The following is a 13,122-nucleotide window of genomic DNA, read 5'->3' as shown; positions in this document are numbered from 1 at the left end:
CCTCACTTTAACATTGTTCATGTTCTTTTGGGTGTCACAGCTTTAACTTCCACCAGTCCATCGCTCTGTGTTGACCGACTGAAGTATAAGATCAGTTTGTCAGTGCTAATTACCCCTTTCAGATCAAGTCTTTCACACTCTTGTAGAAATTCTTCCATCCTCCCAATCTGAGTTAATTTAGACTTGCACAAAATTTAAAAAAAACTCTTGAAAGTTTGCAGGGTGAAAAGGAAGCAACTTTATTCATCAGAAACCTTGTGTCTCAACTCAGAAATTCACAATTGTGATGCTTTCTTCAAACAATATCGTGACATACCAGACCACACATTACAAATTCAGTAGCTCTGTATTCTAACTCCATCCATTTGACTAATTGGCTCCATGTTCTTTCATAACTTCAGCTAAAAGAAATGCATCAAAGTCAGGTTTAAAATTATAAATTGAGTTAACGACTGCAGTTATTTTGAGGCAGAGAGTTTCATTCTCTGAATAAGCCATTTGATGCCCATTGTGACTGAGCCCATTGCAATTGAGTGACAGCTCAGACGTGAACTGGAGGCATCAAGCAGACTTGGTTGCTGAAAGGTTGGGCGTCATTGCCACCAACAGCCACTGCTCCCACTGGTGTGAAAGACTAAGTGTCAAATTTGGCTTATTCACTTGGAGCTCAGAGAAGAATCTCTCACAGTCTGTGCACTGCAGAGGTCGCTTGCGTGTATATCATTACAAGTCAGTGGGCAGGGCCTATTCATACTGGGGAGGCTGGCATAGCACTGAGTGGGCAGTTGTGCATGCACTGATCTATGAGCGCTAAGGGTCCGCCTGAACAGTGGTCCCTGTCTGATAGCCTCGCAATTGCTAGCCAGCTCGATTGCTGGCCAGCCCCACAGCCCCCGCATCGCTGGTCCCCTGCCCCCCCATAGCCTGCTGCCCCCCCCTCCCCCCCCAGCCCAATAATCTCCAGTCACCCCCCCCCTCAATTTCCCCCGCCCTGACAGTGCCAACCTCCTCTTCCGCAGTCCCAACCCCCCCAGCAGGCTCCCCTGCCCCCCACCCATCCCAGCCTCCTTCCTTCCCCCACAGATCCCAACTGCAGAGTGGCAGGAGGACCCCTCACCCCCATCGATTGCCCTGCCCTCTTGTCACTGCCCATGCCTGATGGACACTGCCAAGGTGCCACCTGGGCATTGGCACTCCACCTCTTGAGCAGTGCCAGGAGGCCCAGGTTGGCACTGCCAAGATGCCAATGCCCGGGGGGGCACCCAACCACAGCCTGACTCTTTGGGGGGGCCCCTGATTGCCCCTTCTTCTATCCAGTGGGGTGAAGCCACTCCCCATTAGTGGGGAGCTTCTGTAATCCCGACTGGAATGAGCCACTCTGTGGTGGGGGAGGGTGGGGGTGGCTGGCCGGAGATGCTAGCAGGCCTGGGGACTTCAGTCCCAGGCCTATTAAAGAAATTTAAATGATATTTAAATGAGCATTTCAATAGTCTGGGTACCTCCCCGATGATTTCCAGTGCAGAGCTGCCGGAGACACTATAGGGATGGGAACCGATGTGTGAGCCCTGCAAATCGGCCGACACGAGAATCTCCTGGCTTGCTGCACTAAAACATTAGGATGGAAGAATCACAGCCAATTGGGTTTGATGATTGTCCATGATCAAAATGAATGGCAGAACGGTCTTGAAGGGCTGAACTGCTTCCTCCTGCTAATTTCTCTGCTTTTCTGTTTCCAGCTTCTGATTGTCAGTATCTTTTGATGCACGTTCACATTCTGTATAAGTACAGGGTTAACTGGGTGATGTGTCTCGAGGTTGTCCTTGAAATACATAATGAGAATTACTGGTATGCTTTGACCCTGAAGCCTGCTCACCCACATGCGGTGACCTGATTGAAGGATAACTTTAAAGATATTCATGTCATGTACTCCTGCCTAAAAAATGCTTTGCTGGGAAAAAACATTTATTTTATTCTCAATTCGAAAGATGTGCTGGTTAGGTGCTATGTTAAATTCTCCCTCAGTGGATCCGAACAGGCGCTAGAGTGTAATGACTCAGGGATTTTCACAATCGTTGCAGTGTTAATGTAAGCCTAATTGTGACGCTAATAATTAAAGATGGAGCTTTTCAGAACCATGTTAATTGTCCGGTATTTCAATCTAAAATAAAGCAACTTGGTCATAATCGGTACTAATCTGTGGAAGGGGTCAGTTTTTTGTGTCCCACAGAGCGATCTAATACTGATCTCCAACACGCCATGAATATCTGAAATAGCTGCAGCATTTTCAATCATATATAATGGATGTGACAGTCCAGGTTTCCAGAAGCCCCAATAAAACTTGACAAGGTCAACCATTTGGTGTGAAATTTTGAAAACTTGCTCTTTGACCAAATTTTGAACATTGGTGTGAATTTGTCAAACGCACACATCGAAATGCAGTTTTTTGTCGAGTATCTGGGAGCTGCGATCTAAATTTATCAAAGTGATTGCTGAGAATGTCAGTTCACGTAAGGTGTGGATATGCCGCTAACATCGAGACAGTACTCAATTGAATCAAATCCTCAATCAGAATGATTTTCAGAAAATATTTAACAAATTTGCCTATTCATAGAACGCTACAGTGCAGAAAGAGGCCATTCGGCCCATCAAGTCTGCACCGACTACAATCCCACCCCAGCCCTAAACATTATCCCTACACATTTACCCGCTAATCCCTCTAACCTAATCCCTCAGGACACTAAGGGGCAATTTTAGCATGGCCAATCAACCTAACCCGCACATCTTTGGGACGAAACCCACGCAGACACGAGGAGAATGTGCAAACTCCACACAGACGGTGACCCAAACCGGGAATCGACCCAGGTCCCTGGAGCTGTGAAGCGGCAGTGCTAACCACTGTGCTACCCAATTATTGTGGTGCGTTGAAAATGCACATGAAGGTGGTGGCCTGAAGCGCGATGAAGTTGAGTCTCGCCTCTGTCTCTGTTCCGGGGTGTTCCACTTGCCACGCCTTTCACCTGTGTCTATTGAAGGGTACTGTACACCTTTGGATAAAATGCACCAAATGGTCCTTCTCCTAAATTTCTAGCTTTGTAATATTTCTTGCTTTCACTGTTGGGTATTTTGTAAAAATACACCGCTAACTTCTCTTTTTCTCTCTCTCTGCTGTTACCTCTGCTGCTCCTGTGACAGTGGTGTTTGGTCAGTTTGTGTTTTTTCAGACTGCCCTGCACGATGTCGTTGATATATACGATGGACCGACCCAGCAAGCTTCACTGTTGACCTCACTGTCAGGGTCACATTCAGGTGTGAATAACTATTTGTTTTAGGTCATTATGACTCACTTGTTTTCCAGTCACTACCCTCTCTTTTGTTGATTCCAGCCCTATTGCAGAATAACATATTGGAAAACGTGTGCTTGTGGATGTTAAATCTCTCAGTACTGAGGTGTCTCCTCAACAACTAACCCACAGTCAGGCATCAGGGAACATCGATCTTCGTTCAGTCTACTAGCTCTACACTCCAAATGTTGACTGCCCACTGAGGGTGGTCCCCAGCCAGCTCACCCCACACAGTCTGCCACATGCCCCATTCCCTTAAAGGAACTCTGCCCCAACGTAGATAACAGTGGACAAATGTCCTCTTTCTTCTGGGTTCTTGATTCTGCATACTGCGGCAACTTCTGCAGAGTCTGTATCTGTAATTTAAGAGCAAACCACAATGCTTGTTTAAAGATTAAAAAAAATCCTAAAGAACAGCATCCTCCGGTCGACAACGTGGAGAGTTAGACTTGCATGTTGATTCGATGATTTTGAGCGTAACTTATACCAGCCAACATTTAGCTTCAAGGTCAAAGGGCAAAACATGGTTTGTGTTGGTGGCAATGGTATTAAGAACTAGGTAGCAATGGAAAATTAGACAAGCTCATAAAAACTGAGATACCCTTGTATTTTGAAAAACATTGGCCCAAATTCAGTTGAAGAGAAGCAGGATAAATTTCAAAATCAGCTTTGGCAGGTTGAGTCAATGGAAAGAAGATTGAATATTGTATTAGATGTTTGAACACTGAACTATTTTCTGCTGAAATTGTGTTGGACAAATATCATTAGATTCGAAGCAGGACAAAGCAAATAACATTTATTAGCTTACATTTGGACCACCACCTAAAGACAGCACTGAAAGGCAGCAGTAGTTGCAATCTCAGTGTAAGTGTCAACATCACAGCCCATTATATGTTCGAGCCTTTTGTCTCCAAACGGAGAGAAGGCAAGACCGTTCAAATCTTATATTCTGAGTAAGACAAAATCTATTTGATTAAAACAGAATGAGATATGCAGTTCCTTTGTATGTCTTGAAATATTGCTAAATGCTTTCGTTGGCTCTCTAATTCACTTGTAATATAACAAGCGTATTTTGGGGGTTTGGCTCAATGTTGAAGATTCTTGGCATTATTAAAAGAAAAAAAGGGGGTTTCTGCTGTGGTCAACTTGCTTTCTTCAACAAACAATAATAAAAGATTAATAGGGCATCGATCTAAATTTGTAGAATCTTATTCGACAGAATTTTGTTGTCATGTTTCTTTATGCAAAAGTCAACCCACATCGAAATCATTGGCTGCATATAATATGCTTAGGGACACCATAAATAACTTGATCAATGCAAACAATATTACATTTAATGGGGTAACTCAACAGTGGGCAGTAATTACTGCCAACTCACTCTAGCATAAATAAAATAGCTTTGGAGCATTGGCACTACGGGGTGGTGGATGCTTACTAACTAATGCTAATGGGGAAATAAGTTCACTGCCAATCAAAATAAAATTACATTCAAAATTACATTCAGAAGCACTGATGTGTGACGAGTAGTAGAAAAAACTGTTGCCACAAGTTTTGCTGCTGGGTTTGTCTGTTTGAGCAGAGAGTTTCAATTCAGTTCCAGCATCAGTGTAATATTCAGAGAACATAAATTTATTCATTGGAATGCACTGCACAATTTGCTGTTAATATTAATGACATGAAATGCAACAGGATGGTTGAAATAGTTTTCATTTTGTTTAAAATAAGCTATTTGGTTTCCAATGGTATCTAATTGCAATGCTTAAACTCGGCGTATTAAAAAAAACAGGAATAGGAAATTTGGGAAAAATACATTTTGCTCCATGTACGTTTGGTTACCAAAGTCTCCGAGTGAAGTGAAATGTATTATTTGAAGCACAGTCTCTGCATTCAATTGCATTTCATTTGTATTCAATAACTCTTATTTCTTATATTTTGTTTTAGGAGAATCCCTCCCTTTAAGTTCAGGTAACCAGATCACAATCAAGTTTATCACTGTTGGTCCAGTAACAGCTAAAGGATTTCATTTTGTCTACCAAGGTCAGTGAATGAATTATTGACTGAATTAAAATACAAAAAAAATCAAAATACAATGCCAGAGTTTAAAATCTAAAGTAATCGTTGTTTGTTAAGAAGGAAGTCCAGTTCTTCTGCCACGCAAATTTAAGATTGTTGTTCGGGAAAAGTTGTTCACATTAAGTGTAATCAACATTTGGTAGGACTCCCAGGAAGAGTAATGGAGGCAACAACCTGAAAATTATTCAGTGGTCTTCTGGACACATTGATGTGTCTTTCTGATGAAGAGTTAGGATTACTCTATCGTCTCCCTTGTCTCCAGCGACTCAGTAATCTTGTGACTCTTATTCCAAAGGTTCTGGAATAATTATCTTGTCTTCACTAAGCTAGATTGACTAGTTTTTCGTTGGATCACTGGGTAGCGTACCCCAGAGGGGTGAAATACTTGGGGGAGGCAGTGGCATAATGGTCATTCACTGGACTAATAATTCAGACACAGCAGTTTCCTGACCCATGAACTGTACCATCTAGAAGGACAAGGGCAGCAGATGTGTGGGAACACTGCAACCTGCGAGTTTCCATCGAAGCCACATACCATCCTGACTTGGAATTTTGTTTGTCGCTTCTTCACTGTATCTGGGTTAAAATCGGGGATCTCCCTTCCTAAAAGTAATACTTACACCACGTGGAAAGCAACAGATCCAAAGGTGGCTCGACACCACCTTTGCAATTAGGGATGGGCAAAAAAATTCTGACCAGCTGGTGATGCCACATCCCATAAAATAAATGCATCCATGCTCATGCTCTGGGGACACAGGGTCAACTCCCACCATGGTAACTGGTAGAACTTCACTTCATCAATAAATCTGGAATTGAAAGTTAGTTTCAGTAATGGTGACCACGAAACCATCAACAATTGTTGTAACCTTCTCACAGATATCCTTCACGGAAGGAAAACTCCCTTCCTTACATGGTCTGGCCTACATGTGACCCCAGATCTACAATGTGTTTGACTGTTAAAATGCCCACGAAAATGGTTGAGCAAACCACTCAGTTGTACCAAACCATTCCAATGTCAAAAAGGAATGAAAGTGGACCAATCACGTGGAAATGACAATGGCATGCCTGGTCAAATTGACGCTGAAAATTCCTCCTTCCTAAGATCTGGGGGATTGTGCCAAAATTTGGAGAGTTGCCCCACAGACCAGTCAAGCAACAGCCTGTCAGTCGTACTCACTGAATCTTACTTGACATCGCAACTCTAACAGGATAGCCCCGCTGAGATGGCAGCACAGTGATATACAGTAGGGAGGGTGTAGTTCTGGGGAATGCCCTTAACATTGACTCTGGACCTCATGAAATCTTATAGCATATGGTCAAATATGGGCAAGGAAACTCACCGCTTATAGTTATCCACTGCTTCCTCCCTCTCTCTCCACCTCAACAAATCAGCACTCCCCCACATTGAATACCAACCGGAAGAAGCTATGAGGGTGCCAAAGGAACAAATATACTCTGGTGGGGACTTCAATGTCCAACACCGAGAATGGCTCCATAACACAACTGCTAATTGGGCTGGCCAAATCCTAAAGGACAAAGCTGCTATAATGGCTTTGCATCAGAAAGTAAGGTGAATGATGGAAGAGAGAAAAAAATAACTCGACCTCATCCTCATCACTCCATTTATCACAGATGCATCATCCATGACAATGTTGGTGGGAGCGATCATAGCACAGTTCTTGTGAAGATGAGGTTTGCCTTCACATTGGGGACATCCTCCATCGCGTTGTGCGGAGCTATGACCGTGCTAAATAGGATCGATTTTGAGCAGATCAAGCAACTCCAAACTGGGCTTCCATGGAGCGCTGTGGGTCTTCAGCAGCTGCAAACTTGTACACAACTACAATCTGTAACCTCATGGTCGAACACATCTCCCACTCGATCATTACTTTCAAGTTGGAGGATCAATGAAGATTGCAGGAGGACAAGAATGCCTCCAGGCATGCCTAAAACATGAGATGTCAACGGAGTGAAGTTTCAACAAGGAATTACTTGCATCCCAAACAGCAGAAGCAGTGTGCATAAAAATAAATGATCCCACCAACAATGGATCAAATCGAAGCTCTGTAGTCTGCCACATCCAGTTGTGAGTGCCAGCAGACAGTTAAACAATGAACTGGGGGAGGATGCTCCACACATAGTCCCATCTTCAGTGATGTGACAGCCCAGAACATGAGTGCAAATCACAAGGTCCCCCATTGAAGACACCGCTCAGGAGTGTGATGGAATACTCTCCACTTGCCTGGATAAGTACAGCTTCAACAACACTCAAGAAGCTCAACACTAACCAAGACCAAGCAACTTGTTTGATTGACACCCATCCATCATTTTAAAGTTTAACTCCACCATTGATGCACAGTGGTTGCAATGTGTACCATATATAAAATGCACTGCAATAACTCAACAAGGCTCCTTCAACAGCAAACCAAACCCGTGACCTCTGCCACCAAGAATGACGTGGGCAGCAAATGCGTGCCTTGCCAGCAATGCCATAACCAAATATAAAATGGTCAACCACAGCAAACTCATCAAGTGGAAAATTGAAATCGTCATTTCCATTCATGCCACCTTCAGTTATTTTACATAAGAACACAAGAAATAGGAGCAGGAGTAGGCCATCTAGCCCTTTGAGCCTGCCCCGCCATTCAATCAGATCATGGCTGATGTGAAGTGTTCCACTTTCCCGCTTTCTCCCCATAACCCTTAATTCCCTTGTCTCTCAGAAATCTATCTACCCGTGACTTAAATATATTTAGCGAGGCAGCCTCCACCACTTCAATGGACAGAGAATTCCAGAGATTCACCACCCTTTGAGTGAAGAAGTTCCTCTTCAACTTAGTTGCTAAAACTATTTTAGCAGCAGGGTACCCAAAAATGAAAAAACATCCCTCCTCAAGCCCTCTGACCCTTATCATCGTAACCCACAATCCCTTTGTAGAAACATTTCTAACTACCATTTTGACTGTCCACTTCAGTGGGATTCCCTGTAATTTAATTCACCTTTCAGATGAATGAGTTCCACTTGACTGTTCTTGAAATTACCAATTTCACCTTCCCTTCCAAGTCACGCACCGTGCTTACTTGGAACCACATTGTAATTCCTTCACCGTCACTGGGTCCAATTTCAGGAATTTTCTCCCTAACCCTCAGTCTCAGTACACCATGTTGAGTGTAGTCACTCAAAAAGACAGCTCGTTACCTATTCTCAAGGACAATTAGAGTCAGCGATAGCCACACATACCCTTGGAAAGAATGAAAAAACTGATAATGACAATCCTTTTGCAAGTTGACCATGACCATCCTGTTGAATTGAAGGTGTATGGTTGCTGGAAATGCAAAAGATTGAATTCACAAAGTAAGATTGGTGTTTTTTTTGTTCTATTCAGGAGAAAATCGAGCGATAACTGAAATCTTTGAGAGTAGAGTAAAAAAGACAAAACTGCCCCAGGTGTAATGGAACCAGGGAACAGGAGTTAAATTTCGGAAATTGGTAATTTCAAGAGCAGTCAAGTGGAACTCATTGATCTGAAAGACAAATTAAATTACAGGGAATCCCATTGAAGTGAATGGTCGAAATGAGGAAGGATGTTTTTCCATTTTTGGGTACCCTGCTGCTAAACGAACCAAAGGTGACATTACTGGCAATGATGACTTCAGTTTTCCACTTTGTGAGTTTGCTGTGCTTGATCATTTTATATTTGGTCATGGCACTGCTGGCAAGGCAAATATTTGTTGCCCATTCCTAATGGCCCTTGAACAGGTTTTGAGTTGAGTTGCTGTCTTGAACTGTTCCAGTCCATGTCCTGTATACAATGCTGTTAGTGAGGGTGCTACATTTTTTGACCTAGTGACAGTGAAAAAAATTGCGCTGAAGTTCCATGTCGAGAAGGTGTTTGACTTGAAGGAGATCTCAATAATCTTAATTGTAGAATCTAACTGATCAAGTCATGTTTCATACCAATTTCTTGACTCTGGAGAGGCTTAATAGCCATTTGAAAAATCAAGTGCTGCCAAGGAAATTAATCCCACTGCAAACAGTTGTAAACAGTAGGAATTAAGCAGAACATCAAATTTTGACTGCCTGATTCTTTGACTTGGCCAATTTTGAATTTGGATCTGTAGATAAATGTGTGTAATCAAGTTGTGAAACTGGGAACAAAAAGCAAATGCTCACAATTATGCACTTTGAGTTATAATATCGAAACAATGTTTAAATTAATTTCTTGACTCCTGCAGTTAAAAGAATGTCCTACTGATGATATTGTAGATCCATTGTGCTGGATTTCTACTACCAATACAGGTCGCTCAAGTTAAAAGTTCCTGACTCAAGATCTTCCTCTGTAGAAAGGTTCTGAACGTTAAAACGTACGCTCAGGGTGATGGGTACAGGATAGAGTTGGGCCCACTTAGTGCAGAAGCAGAGCGTGGCAGCTCTGGCCTGTTGAGTACTGAGCAGGGCTGGTTAGCAAGTTCTCCTTTGTTATTTGGGACTTTTTCCAGTTTTATTAAAGGCTGTAGCCCTCACCCACTGTACATCCTGTATGCCCCCATTCACTCCCCATGTCACCTCCATGCCAACTCATACTACCCATCCGCCACCATAGCTTCTTGTAGCCCCCGTGTCACAGGCACTTCCATGCTTATTTGCCTCATACACACTGAGTTGGAACTATTGAGGTGTCTAGTGACAATGACGTACGTGGAATGCTATGAAAAAAAACATGCATTGACCATTTTGCCTTTGGGGAAAAAAAACTGATGTTTCTGCAAACTCTAAAGATGTCAATCAGGTAGCCCATTAAAGTATTAATGATGGAGGCTTCAAATACATGACACCCCTTAATTTGTGCAAACAAACATTGAGACACTGACAAAAGAGATCACAAAATAATTTATTATAATCACTTAAACATGTCAAACAAAGCTAACAATTCCCTTTAGTTAACAAAACAATCTCAAACGAGAATACTTTTTAAGTCTGTACTCTCAATCAAGCATACATAATGAGGCAATCCAGTTCTATGGAAATACTTCTTACATCTGTCCTCATTCTGAGAAGCAATAGGGTAGGTGGAAATATGAATCAACATGGGGATAGATATTGTTCAGAAATCAGCATTGAGATACCATGGGGTTATGGAAAATGTATGACTGAGACTTTTGGATTTACCTTTCAAAAAAATGACTGGATCCAAACTGTTCCTAAAATTGCTCTGAGGAATCATGAGTCATGGAGAAGCTAGCTTGACTCCATGAAAATTGCAGGTGGCTCGGAGATGCCAACCCCCATGAAGTAACCAGCCAGGGTGCAAACTTATGACCCATTCTAAGTGCAGGGAACGAGGTAGGAAATCTGGGAATCAGGTTCTGCCTACCATTCTTTAAATGGATCCGGCATTATTCTGACTCAGTGAAAATCTGAACCATAGAGTCATTTACTGCACAGAAGAGGGCTATACAGAGCAACCCAATCAGCCTTACCGCCACTTGGTAACTGGTAACCCTGCGAGTTTATTGCCTTCAACTCTCTATCCCATTCATTTTGAAATCATTGATTTTTTTTCTGCACTACTAGTCTGGTGGGCAGAGAGATCCAGGACATTACCACTCACTGCGTAAAATAACCTTGCACCTTTTACCCAGAATGTTGAGTCTGTGTCCACTAATCCTTATACAATCAGTTAATTGGAAGAGTTTTTTTCCTTGTCTCCCTTACCTGAGTTTGTCATAATCTTGTACACCTCTACCCAATCTCCCCTCCAAGGAGATAACCCCAGCTCTTCAAACTTACCCTTGTAACGAACCAGCTCCCCCATTCCTGGAATCATTTTGAGAAAACTTCTCAGCACCCTCTCAAGGACCTTCACACCTTTCCGTAAGTGTGTTGACCAGAACTGGACACAGTTAAACAGAAGACTTATGACGTAGGTAAAGCATAACTTTTTTGCTGCTTTGCTAACCACTCTTTCAATATTTCCTGCCACTTTCAAAAATCATTGCAAATATATCCACACGTTCCTCTATTCCTGTATACTCTTTAGAATTGTGCCATTAAATTGATCTTGTCCCACCTTATCCCATCTGCCAACAGCAACACCTCACACTACTCTGCATTGAGTTTTGTCTGCCACTTTTCTGCCCATTCTGCTTGCCGATTATGCCCTGTTGTAAGCAATTTTCACCGTCCTCATTGTTTCCCATTTCTCCAAGGTAGATATAATCAAAAAATTATTCTGTATTCCAAGATCCAAGCTATTTACATCTAGCAAAAATAAAAGCAGTGGTACCAGAACCGAGCATTGGGCTACACTATTGTCTACTGCTCTCCAGTCTAAAAATCAGCCATCGACCACAAATTGCTGTCTTCTGTCCTTTAGCCAATTTTTAAAAATCCAATTGCACACTGGATCTGTTCTTCCATAAGCCTTGCTTCTATTCATCGGGCTTTTGTGTGCTTAACATTTTGTTAAAAGCCACGCAGACAATGTCCTTTATCAACATTTTCTGTTATTGTTGCACACATCTGCAGTGTTTTGTGGAATAGTGGCGTTTGAACACTCCAACTGATCCGAGAGAAAATCACATTGTGAACTTTAATTTTTTGTTGTTGTATAAGTGCATCTATGTCGTTGAGCATCCCTGAACTGTAGAACTTTTTTGCATAATTGAAACTTTGAAGTTATTTTTAATTTTGCAATGTTTCTTAATAAAAAAGAATCATTGACCATATAATTGTTCTCTTGGAATCTATTTAGCTGTGCCAAGGACCAGTGCAACCCAGTGTAGCTCTGTACCTGAGCCAAGGTTTGGCAAGAGAGTTGGGAATGATTTTGCAGTTGGCTCTGTGGTTCTCTTTGAATGCAATCCTGGCTACGTGCTCTCTGGTTCACCAGCGATTAAATGTGCTTCAGTGCCCAATGCTCTCGCTCAATGGAATGATACTCTCCCCACGTGTATTGGTGAGTACTGACGAAAAGCAATGTCAAATCCTAGGGTAGGATTTCTTTACATTTTCAGTTATACACTTGATCCAAATGATTGTAGATGAACATTTGCTTCAATGAAGCTTTCAAATAATTGAATCATGATTTTCTTTCCCTTATTGACTATGGAGTGAAAAACAAGTACTTTAATTTATAATTTAGAAAAGACTGATGGTAAGCCTATTAAAGAGAAATAGGGAGAGGGTGACTGAAAGCTCGGTTAACATGATAGGTTTAAGGAATGTCTTCAAGCAGTTGAAGATGTAAAATGAAGAGAGGGTGAATTAGTTAATTAGGATTAACAGTAGGACTCAAGCGGGAGGAGACACGCGAACCACTGATGAGGTAGAAGGAGGGGTGAATAAAGTAGAGGCTAGATTTGAAGTAATGGAAGGTTAGGCATGAGGAATGAAGCAGATTACAGAGAAACAGTGAGAGCCAGTGCAATGAAGAGAGTCAAATCATGGATGAGGATTCAGAACTTGAGGTATTGTGGAACCTGAGACCAATGGATAAGTGGGAATGGTGCCGAGGATGGCTGAAACTTGGGGAGGATGTGAGGCCAGTTGAGAATGCTTTGGAGGACTTGACTTCCAAAAAGACACGCTTGAAGATTTCAGAATCGGATGTTTAGCGAAGTCAGCAGTCTTTGTGATGAGGAGGCTCTGAGGTTGCGTCATCCACTTGGGCTTGATAAGCACACTGAAGTTTTGTGTCGCAACCTG

The 13,122-nt window shown here is 42.3% G+C and overlaps 1 protein-coding gene across 1 annotated transcript in view; it reads left to right on the top strand.

Annotated features, from left to right (window-relative positions):
• csmd3b (CUB and Sushi multiple domains 3b) overlaps positions 1-13,122 on the top strand; it is a 1,478,622-nt gene that overhangs the window by 1,246,569 nt on the left and 218,931 nt on the right. The window contains exons 30-32 of the mRNA XM_080194817.1: positions 3,193-3,306; positions 5,283-5,378; positions 12,170-12,373. Coding sequence (XP_080050943.1) covers positions 3,193-3,306; positions 5,283-5,378; positions 12,170-12,373 — 414 coding nt within the window. The remainder of the gene's footprint in view (positions 1-3,192; positions 3,307-5,282; positions 5,379-12,169; positions 12,374-13,122) is intronic.

The sequence above is a fragment of the Carcharhinus amblyrhynchos genome, chromosome 8, assembly GCF_965287045.1.
Source record: "Carcharhinus amblyrhynchos chromosome 8, sCarAmb.v2.hapA, whole genome shotgun sequence".
NCBI classification, from domain to species: Eukaryota; Metazoa; Chordata; class Chondrichthyes; order Carcharhiniformes; family Carcharhinidae; genus Carcharhinus; species Carcharhinus amblyrhynchos.
This window is presented reverse-complemented; position numbering and strand designations above follow the sequence as displayed.